The sequence below is a fragment of the Abramis brama genome, assembly GCF_963993115.1.
Source record: "Abramis brama genome assembly, chromosome: 10".
Lineage (NCBI taxonomy): Eukaryota > Metazoa > Chordata > Actinopteri > Cypriniformes > Leuciscidae > Abramis > Abramis brama.
In genome coordinates this window covers 19,748,934-19,770,615 of record NC_139972.1, presented here as the reverse complement: position 1 = coordinate 19,770,615, position 21,682 = coordinate 19,748,934, and the positions used below count along the sequence as shown (strand labels likewise).

The 21,682-nt window shown below is 39.6% G+C and overlaps 2 protein-coding genes across 2 annotated transcripts; one reads left to right on the top strand and one right to left on the bottom strand.

Moving 5' to 3' along the window:
• The first annotated feature begins 240 nt into the window (after positions 1–240).
• Positions 241–2,021, top strand: vma12 (vacuolar ATPase assembly factor VMA12). The gene is made up of 6 exons (XM_084127130.1): positions 241–740; positions 817–890; positions 972–1,061; positions 1,153–1,195; positions 1,275–1,387; positions 1,486–2,021. The coding sequence occupies exons 1-6, from the start codon at positions 569–571 to the stop codon at positions 1,579–1,581; spliced, it is 588 nt and encodes a 195-aa protein (XP_083983256.1). The 5' UTR covers positions 241–568; the 3' UTR covers positions 1,582–2,021.
• Positions 1,887–21,297, bottom strand: smtnl (smoothelin, like). Its single transcript, XM_084127129.1, has 10 exons — positions 20,990–21,297; positions 20,266–20,873; positions 7,023–7,104; positions 6,635–6,892; positions 6,479–6,541; positions 6,310–6,376; positions 5,813–5,956; positions 5,587–5,710; positions 4,187–4,338; positions 1,887–2,790 (listed from the first exon to the last, which is right to left on the bottom strand). The coding sequence occupies exons 2-10, from the start codon at positions 20,740–20,742 to the stop codon at positions 2,664–2,666; spliced, it is 1,494 nt and encodes a 497-aa protein (XP_083983255.1). The 5' UTR covers positions 20,743–20,873; positions 20,990–21,297; the 3' UTR covers positions 1,887–2,663.
• Between the last annotated feature and the right edge of the window lie 385 nt (positions 21,298–21,682).

Here is a 21,682-nt window from a genome sequence, read left to right as displayed (position 1 = left end):
AGGGACTATAAACCCATATTGGTAAATAAGGTAATTCAAATAACTGACTTGAGGATTTTATTCCTAAAGCATGATTTTGTAACTGTATTTCTGAATAAAAGATTTTAACAAAATATTTTTTATCTCCATTATTAAATCTTAAAACCCTGTTTTTCATTGTTTTATCCAGTCATGCGCCTCAATCCAAAAGGCCAGTAGGTGGCGGTGTGCGATTAAGTAATTGGTTTGCAACCAGCCAATAAACACGCTGAAGAAGAAGAAATCAGCTGATACGCAGGGATGAGAGCAGAAAACATGCTCAATTTAAGATAAAATATAACTAGTGTATGGGTGTAACATTATAGTTTAGTTCTGTTGGGAATATTTTCTGTTTTTACTTTATATAATTTGTGACGCTGAATTGATTGCAGTTTTATTTTGAGCCTTTTTCATATGGTAAATAAGGAAGTTCTCTTTTTGCTTTACGCTACTTTTCTATTTAGTGTCCTCACAACCCAGATTTATTACTGATATAAACTACTAAAAGTAAGTGAACGTGTACTGAACTTCAGCAGACATTTTTGTTATCATGACTTCTTCGTTTAAAATCGGAGAGAGTTTTCGGGAGAAGGCGAGAGATTTACTGGAGAGAGAATCTGCCATATCAGAAGAGCTGAAGGAAGAGTTGAATGCTCTGAAAGATCAGTCCATCATTCCATTCAAGATCGTGAAAAAACTAAGCAAGCTTCTTCAAGAAAATGGTAAGAAACGTACACATGTTATGGAACATTTTGTGAAGCTATTGTACTTTAGAAGTTGAGTTTGATGTTTTTGTAGGACATCCAGTGTATCTTCATGAGCTGTTTGAGGACAGCGCACTTCATCTTCCAGAAGTCATCAAACCTCCAAGGGTAAGTGAGATTCACTGTTTCAAGTTGTGTTTGAAGCATGACCATCAACAAAAAAAATAACGATTAATTTCAACCCAACAGAACCCCCAGCTGGTGGCCCGCCTAGAAAAAATTAAAGCAAAACTTGCCAATGAAGAATATAAGAGAATAACACGGAATGTAAATCCACAGGTGAACTCTCTCTTAGTCTTTATAACAAACACGTGCTCTATAGTTTTTGAAAATACTGTCATATTTATTAATATACGGTTTTACTCAAAAGGAAATGAATAATCATGGAAACTTAGCAGACTTTGGAAGACAAGGTAAGGATGTTCCCTTTTCTCTTCTCATTTTTAATGTCTCCCTGATATGATTTTCATCTTGTCATTTTGTCTTCTGCAGTACGTTCTGTGAAGGCGGTTGTTGTTACTGTATTCAACTTCCTGGTAACTGTAGTTGCGGCATTTGCCTGTTCATATCTGGGCAGCCAGTATCTCTTCACAGAGACGACAGCAGTAAGTGCACACTGCATTCACACCAATCAATGCACTGTAAAACAATAAGGTGTTTTGGAACTAAACATTAATGGTTATATGCGTGTTTTTTCTTTTAGAGAGTGTTAGCTGCAGTGATTGCAGCATCTGTTGTCGGTCTTGCTGAGCTTTATGTTCTCGTCCGGACTATGGAGGGAGACCTTGGAGAGCCCTAATATCAACTAACATCATCCAATATTTCCATATGTTTTGTGTCATTCTTTCTGTACAGCTTACAGTTGTTGTTTTTTTCTTCTTCCTCCAAATCCAAACAGTGAGATGTCTAACAGTGTTTAACAAATTAGTCTTTTGCAAAAGAATCCTTTGAATTAAAATGTACGAGATTAGAATCCACTTCAAAACACCGGAAGGTATATTATGATCATATTGTTGTCTTGTTTTCCACATCTATAATCTTAGTATTTATTGGACTGTCTTGTACAGGAGTGTCATTTCTTGTTTCAGTCATTAGAGACATAGATGTTAATGATTTGTGCTTTGATGTTTATTGTAATTGTTATCGACTCACAAGACATAGTGTGGGAAAATGTCATCTTTTTTTTTCTTTTTCTTTTTTTACAAGAAAATAATAATAAAAAACATCCAAAAAGCTAAAGTTGAGTCAAAAGCGTTCAAAAGAAAAAAACATTTAATATATCACGCTCCCTGGTGATGCTCACTGTTTAACCAGGTTTACAGCATTTCCTGTTATAACGTTGATCCAGTGCTTACTGTACGTGCTGCACATGCACCTGTGTGTTTGAGCTACAGACACAGTATAAAAGACAACCAGAAATAGGCAGCTCTCTGAAAATTAGAAAAAAAAAGACAAAAATTATTTAAAAAAATGTGCTGATCTATCTGAGAACATATATTGTACCTTATTTCCTGTACATTCTATATATTTCTATCTTTCATTAGTAAATATGAAATCCACTAATACATGTCTCTATCTTTGCAGTCTATAAAATGGCTCCATAATGCAGTTAGCGTAACCAAGCTGTTTTGTAATCAATCAGAGGCCACAATTTCTAAAAAGAGCCTGCCATACACAAAAGCCACGTCTCAAGGGTCTGTATTAATAGTCGATGACCTTTTCTTGACTAAAAATGCAACCGTAAAAGCGTCATGCTTGAAATGGTGTGGGTTCCCATGGACATTTTGTAACCCCAAACCATAGTATCTATATCAGAGTTCAGTTTTTGTCCAGCAGAGGGCAGTGCAGAAGTGTTCAGCTGGGGCTGAAGGGGCCAAGATCTCACTCAAACTTGCGCAAGTGGTTATATAGTGACTGGACGTAAGTAAAGACACACATGGGGTCTGGCTTTCTGCCCATCACCATCATGTCCTCCACTTCAATAAGCCTATCGCAGCCAGCTTTCTTCCTGGAAATAGAGAGACACAGATTTAACAGGGTGGAGGTGTATGACTGCTTCTATTCATTCTCCATGTCTGTTGACTATTTAAGTTTATGATAACTGTAATACATATGTTCAGATGACGTTAATAGTGCAGTTTTAGGTCTAGGTAAATATTTCAGGATGTGGGAATTGGGACACTGGGAGAATGATGTCATGCTGCAGCAGGGCTGTCAAGTAGCCGGTTGAGGGAAAGGGGAGGTTCCTCTGAGCTCAACTGGGATTTGTTGGCATGCATTGCTTTACTGGTTTAAAGTGCCGGTTACGGACACCCTAGACTCAGACGCATCGGAAACTAAGTAACATTATCTTTTGTGCCGTACTGTGAGGTGATGTGTAGCATAACTGCAGATGATTTGCGTCAACTTGCATTGTGGAATCATTCTGTTCAGGTCGTAAGGTCGGGTCACATCAAGTTCACATTTCATCTGTCTGGTCCATTCCTATTTAAAGACTTTTAATACCTTATTGGTGCTTTTAAATGAAAATGAATATGTTCCAAACTTGTGTTATTTTTTCATTGAACATAAAAGGAGATTTTGAAATAATCTTTTCATAGTGACCAAGACTGAATATAGCGCATGATCTATATGGATTATCTTTTTGCTTATATGCAGCCTTTTTTTGGCATTCATTATGTTTTTGAAACATGATGACAGAATTTCCCTTTAATACCCTGCAAAAAATACACACGTTTTTACAGTTTAGGGGTCAATTAAGTTTTTTTTTTTTTTTTAAAAAGGCTGCATTTATTGTATCAAAATACAGTAAAACAGTAATATTGTAAAATGTTATTACAATTTAAACCGTGATCCTTTTTTTTAATCGGGAATCTTTGATGAATAGAAACAGAACAGCATTTATTTGGAAAGAAATCTTTTGTAACATTACAAATGTCTTCAGTGTCACTTAGTTCAATCTTATGCATCCTTGCAGACTTAAAGTATTAATTTCTTAAAAAAACTAAAATCTTACTGACCCCAAACTTTTGAACAGTAGTGTATCTCAGTCATCTTTTCAGTATGATAAAGGGATGACACTAAGACAAACGGTTACACTTTATTTTAATTTGTCCCTGCTACAGTGTGATTGTACATTTTAATACTGAGTAATAGTAATTAACTACATGTACTATAGGGTTAGGGTAGGATTAGGCTTTGGTTTAGGGCTAGTTGCATGTAATTATGCCTAATTTATAGTTATTAGTATAGTAAATACATGTAACATGTGGAACAAGGACATATTAAAATAAAGTATTACCAGACAACCTACTCAACTTTAAGAGATAAAGGAGATGAAGTGTCGACATCTCAATGCCCTTATCTAAAGGGTGAACAGAGACGCCTCCATTCCAGTGACTTACTCTGCAGTGCTGAATGCCAGTTCGAAGTTATGTTTGCGCTCGGCAGGGGACAGGACGTTGTAATCAAACTCTGTAGGGAAGAAAGAGTGGACTAGGGCGCAGAATGCCATGCCGTCACTCCAGCTGGATGAGAAGTTTTGAATGTCGATGTTCTGTAGATTAACAGGAGAGAGTGAAGCTATTATACTGTATGTCACAGGACACTGGGGTTTTGCCCCCGTACCCATCAACACAAAGTCAAAATTGGCTTTATATACTTACTCTACTCAGAATAAATGTGCCTGATTTCATTGTGCATTTATATATAGCCTATATATATATATATATATATGTGTGTGTGTGTGTGTGTGTGTGTATGTGTGTGTATATATATATATATATATATATATATATATATATATGTGTGTGTGTGTGTATGTGTATATATATATACATATATACACACACCTTAAAATAAAGTAAAATATAATAAAACTTAAACTTATTTTATTTCAGCTAGATGATAAGTCAATATTTCTCATCTTCATTTACTTAAACTTGATGTTCTAAAAATAACTAAAACTGAAAAAATAAATAAATAAACATTTATTTTTGTGATGATGCAAAATTGAGTAGCGTGCAAGAAATAAAATCAATTAAGCATTTATGAATCTAAAACTAAAACGGAAAAGAATAATGAATAACAATAGATAATAACAATAACAAAAAGAAGCTATTATTCTTCTAGCATTTGTTCCTCTTGATCAGTGAGTAACCGAAAGGAATAGAAAAACAATAACGTCCTTTGAGATTCTGCAGAACTGCTTGTGGTTGTCAGAGCTGATGTTTTATTGTTGTCTGGCTCTTATCTTCATATGCTGAACTTTATAGTATTTTATAGTAATATTTATATTTACTCATTGGTATAGCTGGCAAATCTGACAGGCAAAGACAGTCTCTGTCACTGAATGAAATCGAAATCTTCATGCGTGTTTGCCAGCTGTCTGCTCTGGTTCTCATGTTTACATACTGCTCTCTCGATACTAAATTAGGCTTGACTGTTAATTTACTATCTCTAACTAGAGCCACATGGGCTGGTTTGCAAAGCCGCACTAGAGTCAGTCACAATATATATGCAGAGGAATCATAATACCACACACATAATGTTCATTCACAATCTTACTGATGTTAATAAAGTTGACATGCTAAAGCTAATAAACAGAATAACACTTTATAATGAGCTCAATCTTAAAATAACAGTATAGGAAGCCCTATAAGGCAGGATAATCTGCATCTTATCAGGCTGAAGTGTTGCTAAACCTTTCTTAGTTTTAATACACTGGCCTTGTTGATATGTGGGAAAAGCTCCCTTTTTTCTTCTGAATTGAGATAAGTCCCATGACGTCTATTGAATATCTTACCTGGTACCCAATAGTCTTGGATCGACACCACTCCAGAAGAATCTGCTTGATACTGCTAGCACTTGATACTCCAAAGCTCTGAGAGCGTTTTAGCTTTGGTTTGGAATCCACTGGTTTGGGTCGACTGAGTTGGGAAAGAATAAAGCAAGAGGTTTTTACTTGGATTGACTTTGCAGAGCATTAAAAAAGCATGTGCTTGCATAGACAAACAGGATGATTCCATTACCTGTTGTTTTCAGAGTCCAGCCTCTCAAAAATGGACCTGCGTGCCTGAGCTCCAATGTTTCGAGGTAAAGTCTGGGACCTCACAAGCTCCCGTCTGCGCTCAATACCTCTGCCGAAAGATAAATCTCCTGGCATATCCACATTCCTGATGCAAAGAGAGAGAGATGGCTGAGGAACATTTCAGTACTGTGAAATATTATAATTTTTTGGTAACACTTCATAACACTTCATTTACTGTATGTTCCGAAGATGAATGAAAGTCTTTGGAACGACATGAGGGTGAGTAAATGATGACAACATTTTCATTTTTTGGTGAACTAACCCTTTAAGTATTAGTATTACTATTGCTTGTTGTTAGTTAATGGTAACTAATGAACTAACTAATGCTAACAAATTGAATCTTATTGTAAAGTGTTACCATTTTTATGAGACTGTCTTGCTAAGTGAGAGAATATTGCAAATTCTATTTGCATTAACGTATATTCATACTCTACCCACCTGTCTGTATTGTGTGAGAAAAGCCCAGAGTAAGTCACTGACTTGGCCGGAGCTGAAGATGCTTTCTCTGTAAGACAAAACATGGAATGACACAAACAATGAGACAGACTGTATGATAAAATCACATGCTGTGAATACGAGTCAAAGGAGTTGGTTGAATTTGTCCTACCACTAAGCCGTGGAGAACCCATTGTCCTGGCTGGAGTTGGAGCCCATGTTTTCACAGACGGCACTGTAACCACAAGACAAACAACACACCTTTAGGTGATGACAGCAGAAAGAGTCATCTGTAGCCTCACTCTGTGAAGCTGTGATGGAGTCATACCTGCATTAACAGGAGACTCAAGTTGTGGCTGGTTATCGCTGCTGACCATCTGACTGTTTGTCAGTGAATCTGTTATGGCTGAAGGCATTGCTTGCATCGGGCTACCAGGTGACTCAGGACTCTTCATAACTGCAGAGTCAGCCACTTTGGTGGTTGCTGTGATTGGCAGGTGTGGCATCGCCATGGGAACGGTGGCCGAGTGCTCCTGTGACACACCGTTGGGTGGTGAGTTTCTCCTCAAAGGCATAGTAGAGTTTTCTGATTGGATAGAGGATGTAAATATGTTACAACTGAAGCAGTATAATGTCTGTCTGTCTGTCTATCTATCTATCTATCTATTGTTAAGGGAACACAGAATAGGCTTTCCAGAAGGGATTATGGGTAATACCTGTTGAGGATAAGTGTCCATTCTCCAAGCCTTGGAGAATTGGTGCTGGATCCACTTCAATGGGCTCATCTCGCTCAATGCTCTGTTAGGGAGAGAAGCAGCATTTACGTTTAATCTTTAAGAAGACTATTAATTTAGTAACACTTCAATGTAATCTTTAGCAAATCTCAGAATGAATATCCATTTATACTGTACATTATGATGTTGTGATGCCTAAAGTAACTTATAGCATATAAATATGATTGATTTGAGTTTTTAGAGATTTATTTTTTGACAAAACAATTTTTTAATGTCGATCCGTTTTTGAGCCTCGGTCTGCTTAGTTTTTTCTGTGTTTCGCACCGCTGGCACCTGTATGTCGCCTTTAGTCCTTTTGGTGTGTTCAAAAGCAGGTTTTGGCCGAGATGCAGCCGACGAGAGGCGACAACACAGTCAGCTTCTGTCGCTGCTAGTTCTTGGATGTCAGCTTGGTGTGTCCTGTGCTTTAAAAAGGCTATAAGTAGAATTCAGAAACTCTGGTTATAAGCGACACTGGTGGCCATTAAGTGAACTGCAGCCAGCAACTTATTGCTAGTGCACATGTAACGTACAAGAGACTGAATGTGATTCGAGGCCCCGATATACTCACGGCGAAGTTCTTTTTTGTTCTTTGCTCAGAAGTAAAAAGTTGAAAATATCTTTGCAGCGAACACCCTGACCCTTTCCTCTCAATAACAAAAGAATCACACAACAAAAATGACAGCAGTGAGAAAGCGGCAGTTAAGAAAGCATCTGATCATGGCGATGTGGACATTTGGACTAGCTCTGCAATTCACCGGCATCTTGTCAACAGATGAGGTCATTAAAATCACACTGTTATGATAGTTTGATTATAAAGCAGGCCTATATTTGAGACTATAGACTATAGATCTGGCTATGTGAGTCTATAGTTTGAATGAATCCCTTTTCTTTGCATGACACATTGACATTACAGTACAGAATGGCTCTTTCGGCATTATCCTGAACATTGTATAAGCATTCATTTCATGTGTCATTGAACGGAAGCGAGGCTCTCGGAAGCGTGTGTGACCATCACGTCCTTTGGATTTTACTGGCAAAACCAGCTCGAGTCCATCACATAAAAATCAGTCTACAGGCTTTCATAGACAACCTAGGAAGTCGGGGAAGGTCTTGTTTTTTTAAGTTTTGCTACAAGCTGTTCACACATTGGCAATACAAAAAGCGATTAATACATGACAATTCTTACATATAGCCCCTTTAACATAAAAATAATTATCAGCTTATTGGTATTATCCAGAATTTGAAGAAAGATATCAATCCCTGGTGCGCCTAAAACAAGTATCCTTTACAAGAGGCACAGTCCCAAGTAGATGAGCACCAAAACAGGGTATAGAACATGAGGCAACTGATGCGATTATCCAATAAACCCCAATCAAAGACATGAAAAGAGACAAAGTGGCTCCAAATGTGTTTTTCAGGAGGGCACATTCTGCAAAAGTAAATGAATGATGTAATCTAATCAAAGACATTTGATTGATGGTTCACTATGATTCACTATGGAGACCAGTAATGTTTAAAAAAGCCTAGTCTCCTTTAAAAAGAAATCAATGCTCTGGATCAGGGCCGATGTGGGTTATCAGTACAGATATTGCTGCTGGTCTATTTTAATCTTTAATAGTTACTTCTACCCTCCATGCACTTTTCTGCATGACCTAAATGCAAGATCACATGTTGGTATTAGTGCCTTGAAGTTACACACTGACACATGAAGCTCGCCGCCTTGCTTCATTTCCTTTAGACCTCAACCATCAAATAGTTATACAGATACAGATGTTTGGCGTCGGCTGCAATGAGCTAACCATTATTAAAGTCTATTGACTATTGTCTCCTAAGGGGATAAGGGGGTGGCGGACTAGTTTTTTAGGGCCTGGATGTAAACCAAAAGAATGACTGTGCATGTTTAGTTATCTCTGGCGCTGTCATTAATTACCTGGCAGCTTATCAATGGACTTTAAAAAGCTCTTTTGTGTGTGGCCTGAACCTCACTAGTACATGCAAACACATGCTAATATGCTAACAAATGTGCACAGGCTATAAGGAAGTGTTTGTTTATGAATGCAAATGCAAAACACACAAGGATTAAAAACCAGGCACGCAATCAGGAAAGCATTGCATTTTAAAAGAGAAATAACTTCTTAGTGAGACTCAAGGAGTAAGTTAACTGGCGAGAAGGAGGCCAGGTGACATCACATCTAAAGAATGCTGGAGGGGCGTGCGGTCGAGGGGGAGCAGCTGCCTGTCCCATTGAGAGAAGGAGATAGGGGGAGACAAAATTCACCCCAGCCATGAAACGTATCCAACTCTGATTTGCTGGCTGAACACGCAGGTTCTTGGCTCAATCCAGTGCTGGAGTTGCTGCAGTGCGAACGTCTGTTGTTGGATTGTGTCATATGTCAGTGTCTCTAGGGTATATCAGCAGACACGTGACCTGTATTACAGTGATTTTGGGCAGCCTGAATTAAAAAAAACAAAAATATTGCCTGCAGACATTAAGGTTTGTATCTGAAATTCCTTCCAAATGTATTGGTTCAGGCACTATTCTGGCACAGAGGTCACCTGCTGCTCGGTCCCTGGGCTAAATTAAGAGGTGTAGGGGGGGATCTTACCACACCCATCTCACATGTTCACTGAACTACATGCACTCACCCCAGTTGCTCTTTTTTTTTCCAGGAACAACACATTCCCAATCCCAGAGAATGCGTCATCGCATTAATAGAGAGAAGCAATAAAACAAGTGCAGGAAATAGGGAGGTGAGACAGAACATGTGGAAAAGCACTTTAGTATAAGGCTGCAACAGCTATTTTGATAACCGATGAATCTGTCCATTATTTCTTTAATTAACTGATTAATTAATCAGTATGAACATAGTTTTGTATTGCTATGATTTTTTATTTTTCAATCTTATTAAAGTTACTATTCATATTAAAAGATATGATTTTTTTAAACATTTTTAATTCATTTTAATATTTTTTTTAAATGAACATCCAAAAAAAAAATTTGTTTTGATTAAAATGACACATCTAAAATGTTCCATTTGATTGACAGGCATGCACATGTAAGTGTAAGTTGTACATTCAAGTATTTAAAGAACTGCATTTTATCACTATTATTCTTTTGACCTAATTAAAAATAGATTTTTAAGTACCAAAAAAAGGGATGAAGATAAGACTAATTGCTAATTAAATTTGACTATTTTCAATATCAATCTGAAAAGAATGATTCATTCACAAATCTGGGTCTCAAAACAGGTCTCGAACAGATCATTGAATCAATGACTTGATAACTAATGCAATCAGATCATTTGAATTCACTATTTAATCATTTTAGTGCTATTTGTGAACTGCTTCAACTAATCAATGGAAAAAATTGGCTCAAAAAAGGATTTGTACGTGAATCGGATATCGCTATAAGACCTCAAGTAAATCACTGAATGATTTAGATGTTAATTACTGCAATTGGATAAGTCGAATTCACAAATTAATCAATTAATGTAATTTTTTTAACTGATTCAACTGATTAATTGAAAAGAATCGGCTCAAGGAATTATTCATTCATTAATCGGACATAGCCATTGGGCCTCGATTCCGAATCATTGAATCACTGGGTTGTTAACTTCTGCAGTCAGAATTCACAATTGAATCATTCACTGCTACTGCTGTAACCTTGTTCAACTGATTCACTTAAATTACTATTTTCAATATCAATTATCATCAACATATAAACGTTTAGTTGTTCAGCTCAACTTCAGCTCGAGTCCTCAAGCCACACAAAAGAAGGGAAAAAAACTGGACAGTCCATACTTTTGTCCTCGGGGAGGGTCACTCGTCTCCTGTACGTGCTGTTCCTCCATAAGTGAGGACACTCAAAGACAATGAGGGTGGTGTGGAGAGTAGCGTCGCCTCCCAGACTATACAACACAGACCACTAGAAGACTAAATGCAGCCCCTTCAGAGACACAGTAATCACTCCGGCAGGTGAGGAGACAAGAAAAGGCCTAGAGGAGTCTTCAGTCTATTTGTGCTGTCCTACAATAGGCCTACATAAACCGAATGCCTCTGAATGTGGTTACTATGTACAATCCGTTCAGACAATGGACTCCCCTTACAGAAAACCTTTAATGTGAGTCTAAATGTCCCTCTACGGCAAAATAAGAATTTCCCCAGCGTGTTGGCAGCCTGCCTGTGCAATGCTGGGGTGCATAAAAGAAGATTTTTTCCAGTGGATAATCACAAGGTTGTATTGTATATAATCTCAGAGTGATTTGATGGGAGTGTGGCGGCTTGAGCATTGTGACTGCAAGAGAAAACAGAGAGCTGCTCTGTGTATGATCAGAGAGATGAATGCCAGTTTTGATGAAGCTCTGTGTGTGTGAGTGTCAGATTTTAAACGTATCTGAGGAGATATTCTTGCGTCTCTGTGACATTTGAGTTTCTTGGAACGTTGTGGTGGCGGGGGAATGGAATGGAACATAAACAACAATAGAGGGCATGTTTGTGGGAGAACTCTGGAGGGTTCAGTGGACTCATTCCAGCCCCAGTCTCTCAAATCCTACAGATAGCCAGCTCTTACAAGGCCCTCTCTGGTATTAATAAGCCATGCCGATAATGCTATTTATATTTTTCCAGTGTACAAATAGCTGGGCTCATTTTGGGAGTGGGGGTCAAGATCAGAAAACGTAAAGTGGATACTGTTTAAGGCATAAATTAACAGTGCGAAAAGCAAATGTATAATTTGTGATTGAGAGAAATTTTTGCCCCCAATTTTGCCGACCGTAATTTAAGGGTCATTTTTCCTGCTGTTAGAAAATCAGAGAGATGTAGAGTCTATAAAGTTGAGACAAATGGGGACGGGATGCCTGGTTTGTGAGGGTCTTTGCTCTGTAATTTCCTCCACAAACTCAAGTGTTCATGCAGAAAGAAGCCCAAACACCTGTTTTTAAAGCACCACAAAGTCTGCAATTTCTCTCTTCTAGCAGAAGCAGGAATGGAAAGAAAATCTGCGCAGAGAAGCAGAGAGAGAGACGTTTGAACACTCAGCTGTGTGTGAACTACAAGAATTCAGGGAGTTAGTTGGGTGTGCTTCATTTTCACTCCCACATACTCACAAATTCACAAATTACATTGTAAAAAGCCTTATAAAAATGGTCCTTCGGGCCATAAATTCAAGCCCTGAATCTGACCTTCTGATTTAATTTCATTGGTGTAATTTAATGTAGTCAGGTGGATTTGGTGACATTATTATAAATAATGAGTCAGCATATTCAAATTCAATTCATCAGTTTGTTTTGTTAGCTTGAGAGTCACTTCAACTAAATTACTGAATCAGTAAGTTTAACAATGATATTTGTGAATCGAAGCATTTCAAACTAACTAGCCTAACTAACTAACTAAACCGGAGATTGCCATCAAGTCTTGGAGCAGGTCTCGACTGGAAAATTTAATCAGAATTGAAACTGAGTTGTTAACTGATGCAATAAATCACTCAAATTCACAAATGGATTAATTAATGACATTTGTGTGCGGTTCAAGTGATTCATTGAAAAGAGTTGGTTCAAAAGAATGATACATTCAGAATGATACAAATCAGACATCAGGACTCCACTAGATCATTGAATCACTGCATTTTTAACTGATATAATCAGATCAGTTGAAATCACAGTTAAATCATTCTTTGCTATATGTGAACTGGTTCAACCGATTCATCAAAAAGATTCATTTGTTTACAAATCAGACATTGTTATCAGGTACTTTTCAGATCATTGAATCTTTAGGCCCTATTTTAACGATCTGAAACGCAAGTATCAAGCGCAAAACACAAGTAACTTTGTGGGAGGATCTTGGGCGCTGTTGCTATTATACCGGCGGGATAAATGACTCTTGCGACTGACGCAAATCTAAAATGGGTTGGTCTGAAGTAGCTTCATTATTCATAGGTGTGGTTTGGGCGTAACGTGAAATAAACCAATCAGAGCGTCATCTCACATTCCCTTTAAGAGCAGGCGCGCTTGTTCTATAGCGGATTCCTATTATAACGGCGGATTTGCCAGGCGCACGCCAGGAGCGGTTCACAGCCGAGGAGACCGACGTTCTCGTCAGGGACGTTGGGGATGGAGAAACACACCCAAATTAACTTCGGTTAAACACGCGTATGATAATTTGGGTAAATGTGTAAGCTAGATGATTGCTTTTATAATAAATCTATCTATCTATCTATCTATCTATCTATCTATCTATCTATCTATCTATCTATCTATCTATCTATCTATCGTAATAATGTATGATTTGCAAAAATGATAACTGCTGCGTCTGTGTGTAGATGAGAGAATCAAAGTGTATGCGCGTTGAGCACACGCTACATTGATTATGGCCCTTAAAATAGCATATGAATAACATGCGCAAGGCGCCACTGACTTTAAATTGTTTTTTTTTCGGCCAGTGGCAGAATTGTTTTCTAAACCTGCAAAATAGCATGAGGGAAAGTTTGCGCGGGAACACGCCTCCTCTTTGCGCTGAATCGCCCCCGGGAGCGCAAGTGTATTTCTTAGTTAACCGACGTGCGTCTGTGGAGGGAAAAGTCCGCTTTGCGCGGGTGCAAAATAGGAATGATACATGCGTCGGTGTACAAAGTCAATTGTGCTGGGTGCAAGATAGGGCCCTTTGAGTTCTTTTCTGCAATCAGATCAGTTGAACTTACAATTGAATCATTCAATGTTATTTGTGAACTAGTTCAAATTATTCATTGAAAATAACTTTCTCAAAAGAATGAAAATTGGCTTGAGAGGATTTGTTCACAAATCAGAATTCAGGAACATGTTTTTCTAAAAATGTAGTGAAGTAAAAGGTCATATAGTAGGCTATGCCTTGGAATGTAGTGAAGTAGTGAAACTTTAGAGTAAAGATAATTAAAAATCTACTTAACTACAATAATGGAGTAAAAATAATTTGCTTCCGTCAGTGGTGGGTTGGTACTTCATTGGAGTATTATTTTATAAGGGTATCTGTTGTTTTACTCAAGTCCTTGATTTGAGTACTTCGTCCACCACTGGTTACTGTCCACATGATTATTTTAGATGCTACCACACAAGAACATTTTAGGTTGCCTATCAAAACATTTTTACTGTGTGTACACCTCTTTGGTTTACTAAACAACCATATATTGGGAAGTGTGCATGTAGCCCAGTCAAAACTAAACTGTCCATTACTCATCTGTAAACAATCATGTGTGTCCTGACGCATTGACGCAGGAGCTCCTGAGCTCTTGAGAAATCTCATCAGATTAATACTACGTGGCCACTGGCCATGCAGTGATTCCACTTTAATATGATTCACTGCAGCGCGATTGATGGGTTGTAGCCTAAAGGGACGCACTACATCTAAAGCCCCACCTGCAGATGGAGAACACAGACCTGGGCAGTGGTCAAACACACCGCCTCAGGCCAGAGAGAGAAAAGAAACCATTCCAGGAATACACAGCAGTTTGCACACAATATCTAAGAGCTTAGCTTGGTTTAGACTTCCTAGCACCAGCTGAGATACCAGCAGCCTTGTACTCTGCTCCAGTGACACACACATGGGTGGTAATGTGACCCCATGCACGGTGGATAAGCAAGGTCTTCACTAGAGTTTCCTCACTTAAATTCTCTGCACACATGCATTCCTTCAAGGTGGGACAATGGTTCCTGAGGGGCAGTGAGGTCATCCCGTAAACAACGAATTATTAACCTGTAACCATGGAGATGAAAATACATGGCATTGTCTGGAAGTAATTAGGAGAGCTAGGGGCAGCATGGGAGTGGCTGGATGCCTTTCTCTAACCTCCCATCCACAATCTATTCTCTCTTTCCACCCTCCCTCTCACATTCCCTCTTTCTCACCCTCTCTTTCTCTCTCTTGCACTCTACTGTATTAATAGCTGTGCAAAGGTTTTTTGTTCTGCTACTTCTTCTCTGCCAGGAATCTGTGCTGGACATGGAGATATAGGCAGGGCAACGGGAGGAGATTAAACGTTCCGTTCCATTGTGAGAGCTTTGGCTTTGGGCCAGTCCGAGCTGGAAACATCAAGCATATCTCAGGCAAACACATGCAAACAAACACACACGAGTGTGTTCGAGTAAGCTCCTTAAACCCTCCTGCTAAGGTGTGAAACTACACAGGCGCATTTTCATACACTTTCGCCTCATAAATAAAAGTCAGGAGTCCAGTGGCCTTGCAAATTTGGACGCTTAAGTGAATCTTTGCAAACAAATGCTCAGCCTTTAAGCCTTCTGAGGCCTGCTTGGCTACCTGGTTGGCTATCCAAATCTAGAAAATTCCCAACATCAAAACTGAATTTAAAGCAAAGCACATCAGATCAAACGACATTCCGTTCTGGGCTTCATGTTTTAAAAACAGCTCATCTCTGGCAATGTTAGATGGCTGTGTGGACTAAAAACTAGATGTACTGGTACTCTGGGGTAAGGTAAGCCAAAGTGAGGAGGGTGTTTCTCACACTGCCAGAGCCAAACGTGGGATTTGAAGTACTATTATGGTAATTTGGTAATGCTTGGCAACATGGGGTGTGTGTGTGTGTGTAGAGGAAAAAAGGTCCTTGCTACAGATGTGTGGTGTATATAAACATGACAGGAAAGATATAAATGTTTATGCTATGTCATAGCATGGTAAACGGTGTACGTCAAAATTATGAATGTTAGTGGTTATTTGCCAGTTTGAAAGTTCTTGAAAAGTATGACCACAGGAAAGAAGGATACACATTCTTGAGCTCCTCAGTAAAAACAATATCTTAATCTAATAATCTTAATTCTTAGGGCTAGTTTGGTTCAAGAAAATGTTCGTCAATAAAGGGTTTTTTTTTGTCAACAAAAAGATGATTAAAAGTGTGTCATGGCAATAATTATAAACAATGTTGATGAAAATATAACTAGTAAAAACACAATATTTTGTACTCTCTCGTAAACTAAAATGTTAATTCAGCTGAAATTAGATGCTATTTTAGTTGTGTAAAACTGAATAAAATCAATCAGAATGACAAAATACTGACGGATATGTTCGTCAACAGACAAAATGACTAAAACTGTGTAAAAATTAACTGTGAATGAACTGTCAAGAGAACTACAACACAAAATTGTTAGTTGACAGATTTCTGAAACCCACTGTCAACCATGTTAGCAAGTCAACCAGGTTAGCAACCGAACCAAGATGCTAGGAGACAGCTGCTAACATTCAGTCTGATGCAGGGCTAACTTGGAGCACAATGTGGAGCAGCTAAAAAAAAAACTAAAAACTCTTAGACAAGAGCAAGAATCCGGAGGCCAAACCCAGGCCTTATAATCTTCATAATTTGGGATTGACAGCATGAAGCTAAGTTAATGTTTAAATATTTCCAATATCTGTTAGCTTATTTGTGTATGTGGGCATCTGTGCATGTTTATATCCTTTCATTGAGATTTTAAATGTGCCTTAACGGAGTTTCCACAGATAACAGCCGTGCAAATCTTATCTTCCTCCCACCCCAATCACTTGCCCTGGAGAAGCACAGCCGAACACAGCGGGAGTTCAAAGTATCTGACATTTTCAATGCAGTGCCAGTGACTATATTGAGGCACAGTAGAATCAAAGATAACCCACTGACCCCTAAACAATTTATTCACATCGGCAGTAATGAAGGGCAGAGTCTTTGTGCTCGGGGCCAAGTGTGATCGTGCGGTGAGACCACGCTCCACAGGTGTGGTTCCCTTCCCAGCCAAGCACCTGTCCTCCGAGCAAGAGAGACTCCAGAGGAGCCAGCAGGGCTACATCTACATCACATTTTGGTGAAGAAAGAAAGGAGGAAGGTGTCCTGGGTGTTCTTCAAATCCTGACTCACCCAACGTACTTCAAATGAGGCAGAATGTCGACACAATGGTCCATTGAAACCACAGAAATGCTGTGGTAATTGGCAACAGCAGTGCAGGACTTCTCTGTGGAGCCAGCACAGAGTGAGGACAGAGCAAAAGCATTTCGCTGGCCGCATGAACTCTGAAAGGAGAGAGGAACACAGCACGATCCGGTTCATGCGCATTTAAAGTTTTGACGGAAAATTCAATGCAGCATAAACATACATAGTGAAGCTGGTATCTTTTTGTCATCAATCAATCAATCAATCATTCCATTCATCCATACATCATCCATCAAATCATTTATCTATCTATCTATCTGACTGTCTGCTCGCCCATCTGTCTGTCTGTTTATCTGTCTGTCTATCTGTCACTATCTGTCTGTCTGTCTATCTATCTATCGTTCTACCTATCCATCCATTCATCCATCCATTCATCCATCCATCTAAACCTTGACAAACTTTTTTAGTTACTGATATGAATTTCTTTGAATTGCTATTACTACATTAAAATTTTAATTTCAATTGTACATCTTGTTTGCTACCTGAATTTAAACTAAATTCAGTTTAAATTCAGAACTAAATTTGAACTATAAAACCTGCCAGAGGACTATAAACTGCAATGAGGCCAATCATAGAATGAGAGAAAGAAAGATGGAGAGGGAGAGAAAGTGATAAATATATGATGTGGACTGGAGACTGGAGCTTTTTGTGTGAGACAAAATGATAGTTGGGAGAACTATCCACAGAGAACAAATGCCACAGATACAGTGGCGGCAGTCTCAGATTGAGCCCGGGATAAACTGTTATTTCCCAAGAACAGAAAGTACAACAGGGCTCTGTAAGAATCATAGACAGACAGAGTTAGGAGGAAGAGCGTGAGATAAAGCGTGATTCTCATGATATCTGCAGGTGCTCACAGCACAGCCATGTGGAGGCAGGCCAGCACACATCCCCACGTGGAGTCTCGCTGTCTTTTTTTCCAGTCTTTCTCGCTCACTTTTTCCTGCAGGCTGGGACTGAAAGGGAGTGCTCCGAAGACCTGCCACAACAGTCTCTGAGTATTTTACAAGCCCAGAATGCAGCTCTCTCATTATGCGGTTGGCAGGTGTGGATGTGGCAGGGAAGATAACAGCCTTCCTTGTCTCTACTGACTCTCACTCACAGCCTAAATCAACTGCACACCCAGCTACTGATAATGTAAAACAAGACCTTATGAAACAAGCCAATGTAATTTGAATGCTATGCAAATGATAGTATTTTTATACTCCATAGCACAGAGCTCTAGATTAATGAGTGACGACTGCATGATGTTTGAGTTTTCATGTCACAGGCAGCAGCTGTAAAGGCTGCAAAGGCTTTGGTGACAGGTTCAACTCAATAGAAAGTCTCCTAAAAATAGAGCTAAATCCTGAATAGAGTCATTATCTATCATGTCAGAATATGTTTGGGGGTTTACAATATAAATATGCAAACTATGAAATGTACCTATCAAATAAAACATGCTTTGAATTAATGACATCTGCTAAAATGGCCTCATGGTCAAAACATCTGGGTTGTTTGAGCATTTCAAAGTGATTGTTTTTAATTAAAATGTGTAATTTCACAAAAATATGGAATCTTTAGACAGGCAAGTGTAGGTTTCTCCGAGTGAAAGTGGCTCTGTTCCTGCTCCAAATTATGCGTAAACGCACAGCGTTGCATAAAATATGCTGCTTTGTTTCTTTCTGTGTAAATGAAATGCAGCATCAGAGCCACCTTAATTTATTTCCATAATTCCATATTTATTATAAGCTCATATTATTAATTTAGTTCTGTCATGTCAACTCTCTGAGTGTTTGGCATGGTAATGGGTATGACGATGTTGATTTGGTACTGGCAGAATAGATCTGCTACGCTGCTGCTGTTATTGCTGCTGCAGAGTAAGTGCAGGGCTTGCTACTGCCAATAAATTCACAACACAACTGCTGTGAGCAAGTAAGACATGCTGCTGCTGTACAATATAGTGTACCGTATTTTCCGCACTATAAGGCGCACTTAAAAGCCTTCAATTTTTTCAAAAAACGACAGTGCGCCTTATAATCCGGAGCGCCTTATATATGGATAAAACAACCGCTGACTTAAACCTTGTTTATACTTTCGCCTGGCACCGGAGCGCGAGCCTCCGCTGACTGCGCGCGCAACTCCCCATACAGACGAGGCATTTATACTTGACGCAACTGTTTTGTTTTAGACTGAACACCAGACCATACAACTGATTTAGACGCGCAAACTGGGTGCCGGTGTGATGAGATATATAATATCCGTCTGCTCGGGCAGATAATGCTCAAAGTCATGCATCTTCGGATGCGGAGGCGCGCGCGCTGTTACAATGACGTCATTTTTGCCGCGCGCGCGCCTCCGTGTCCGGAGATGTATGACTTTGAGCCGAATCTGCCCGACCAGACGGATATTAGTTTTTTTATTACCTACGCGCTCATGCGAACGCGTCGAGTATAAACAAGGTTTTACAGCTCAGCCACTTGTTTTTTCATATTTTTTTGCAAGTGGTAGATCTTGGTTTACATTTGGACTTTGGATGTGATCTTAGGCTTGAAAAGGTTGGTGACCACTGCATAACGCAAACCCAGTCAAACGTTTGACTGCAGTATGCGCCTTATATTCTATGCGCCTTATAATCCGGTGCGCCCTATATATGAAAAAGTTATAAAATAGGCCATTCATTGAAGGTGCGCCTTATAATCCGGTGCGCCTTATAGTGCGGAAAATACGGTACAAGAATTACCAATAGCAGATCTATACAGGTGGAGCTGGGGAAGGAGGAGGGTTTCTGAAAGAACTGCAACTGCTACAGCAATGCTGACCAAATAATTGAAGGTTGTGCAGTGAGCTCATTGGCTAAGCCACTTAAGATGCAGCTTCTGTATCGCCTTTGTAAACATCCAAAAAATATTACTTGGTGGTCAAATTCTTTGTGCCTATAAGGACACCCTTAACTGTGGTACAATAACCATAATGCATGGCCATATGTGGCTTAACTTCATCATAATGCTAGGTCGAAATGGTGGCAGTAAACGACTGTAAATTGATTTAAACCTCATCCCACATTTGTCAGAGACTGCGCCAAAGGTCTTCTACTTTTACAAACATTCAGCTCGTTTGTATACGTTTTCCAGCTTCGGGCTTCTCTATATGTCTAAATATTTAGTTTTCGAACATAAGGTTTTCTCACATCACTTCATTTTTTCCAGTTCCACAAAATGACCTCACTCGAGGTCACGCTTCCACTCATTCTTGCAGATGTCTACTCACGTTTGTTTTGCTGGTGACAGAGAAGGTGGCTCTGCTGGAGAAACGTGTGGTGGTGGGGCTGGAGGCAGAGCCGCTGGCGGAGCCGGTCAGAGCCGCTATGCTGGGGGCCGCAGACGGTGGAGACTGATGCCCTGCGGTGTTGCTGTTGGTCTGTGGTGGCGCTGATCCTCCTGTGAGAAGTGCGCTTCTGTCACACACCGACCCAGTCAGCATCTCTACCTGTCGGGTCAAGGCCTCTAACTGACCCCTGAGCTGCCGGTTCTCCTGCTGCAGCTGCGCCACGGCTCGGCCTAGAGGTCCGCTCACATGGATGGCCTCTTCCAGTCTCCGTTCGATGCCTAGCTTGAAAGCGCTGACGTCCACGTGGATCTCACGCACGGCATCTCGCAATGTGGTTTCATAGCGGGCCAAAGCTGCACAAACCGTCTCCCCTTCCGGGGAGCCCTCGGCCACTGATGCCAACGGGCCTGCGTCCATCTCTTCTGTGAGTCCAGGTATCTTCCTTCACAGTCCAACAACAAATTGAGATCTGTCTCTGATATTTCCCTTTTGAAATTGTTTAAAGTCCCAAATCCATATAGAAATCCAGAGGAAATGACAACAGTGACCTGTGGAATCAAAACTCAGTCAGAAACAAACTTAATTTCCTTATTGAATGAATGAAAACATCTTTAAAGCTCACTCAGCATAAGAAAAAAATTCAGTAGAAATAGTGTTTACAGACCTTGTGTTTTCAGTATGATTTTCCTGCTGTAAGTGTGTCTGAGTGTGTGAGTGTGTTCTGCCCGCCGTGCTGTTTTAAAGTACAGCTCTCACAGTCACGTTAACCTCCTACTACTCCTGGAGTCCGGGGGAGGGAGGAGAGAGGGAGGGAGGGAACAAGAGAAAAGAGGAGGAGAGATAGAGCTCCACTTTATCCTGGCTCCCCCTCCTTCTTTCCACTGTATTTGTATTAATCTCCACTTTCACAACACAGTGCTCTGTCTCTGCTCTCTCTCACTCACTCTTCCTCACTCTTTTTTTTCTCCTGACAGATAAAGGCCACAGCTCACATTACTCCAGCTCAAGCATGTCCCACTGTCTCACCAGCGCTATATCAGAGAGGAACAGACACGCCTTTTGTTTTTTTTTCTGTCTCACTTTCACTGGGTTCAGAATGTGGTGGTTGAGGTCAGTATAAAGACTGCACTCTTAAGGTTTTAAAGTACCTGTCTGCACTGCAAAGATTTACCATATGCGGTTTAAACTGTCCTAACAAGTTTCCAGCATCAAGCAATTTGTCTGAATGTGAAACTGCTGCATGATGATGTCACACAATCACATCCAATCTAAACATATCATTTGATGTTTAATGTACCGTTATGAGAAGTGAGATTTTGGGTTACGTAATGCATTGTTGCAGAAACAGAAACCAAGT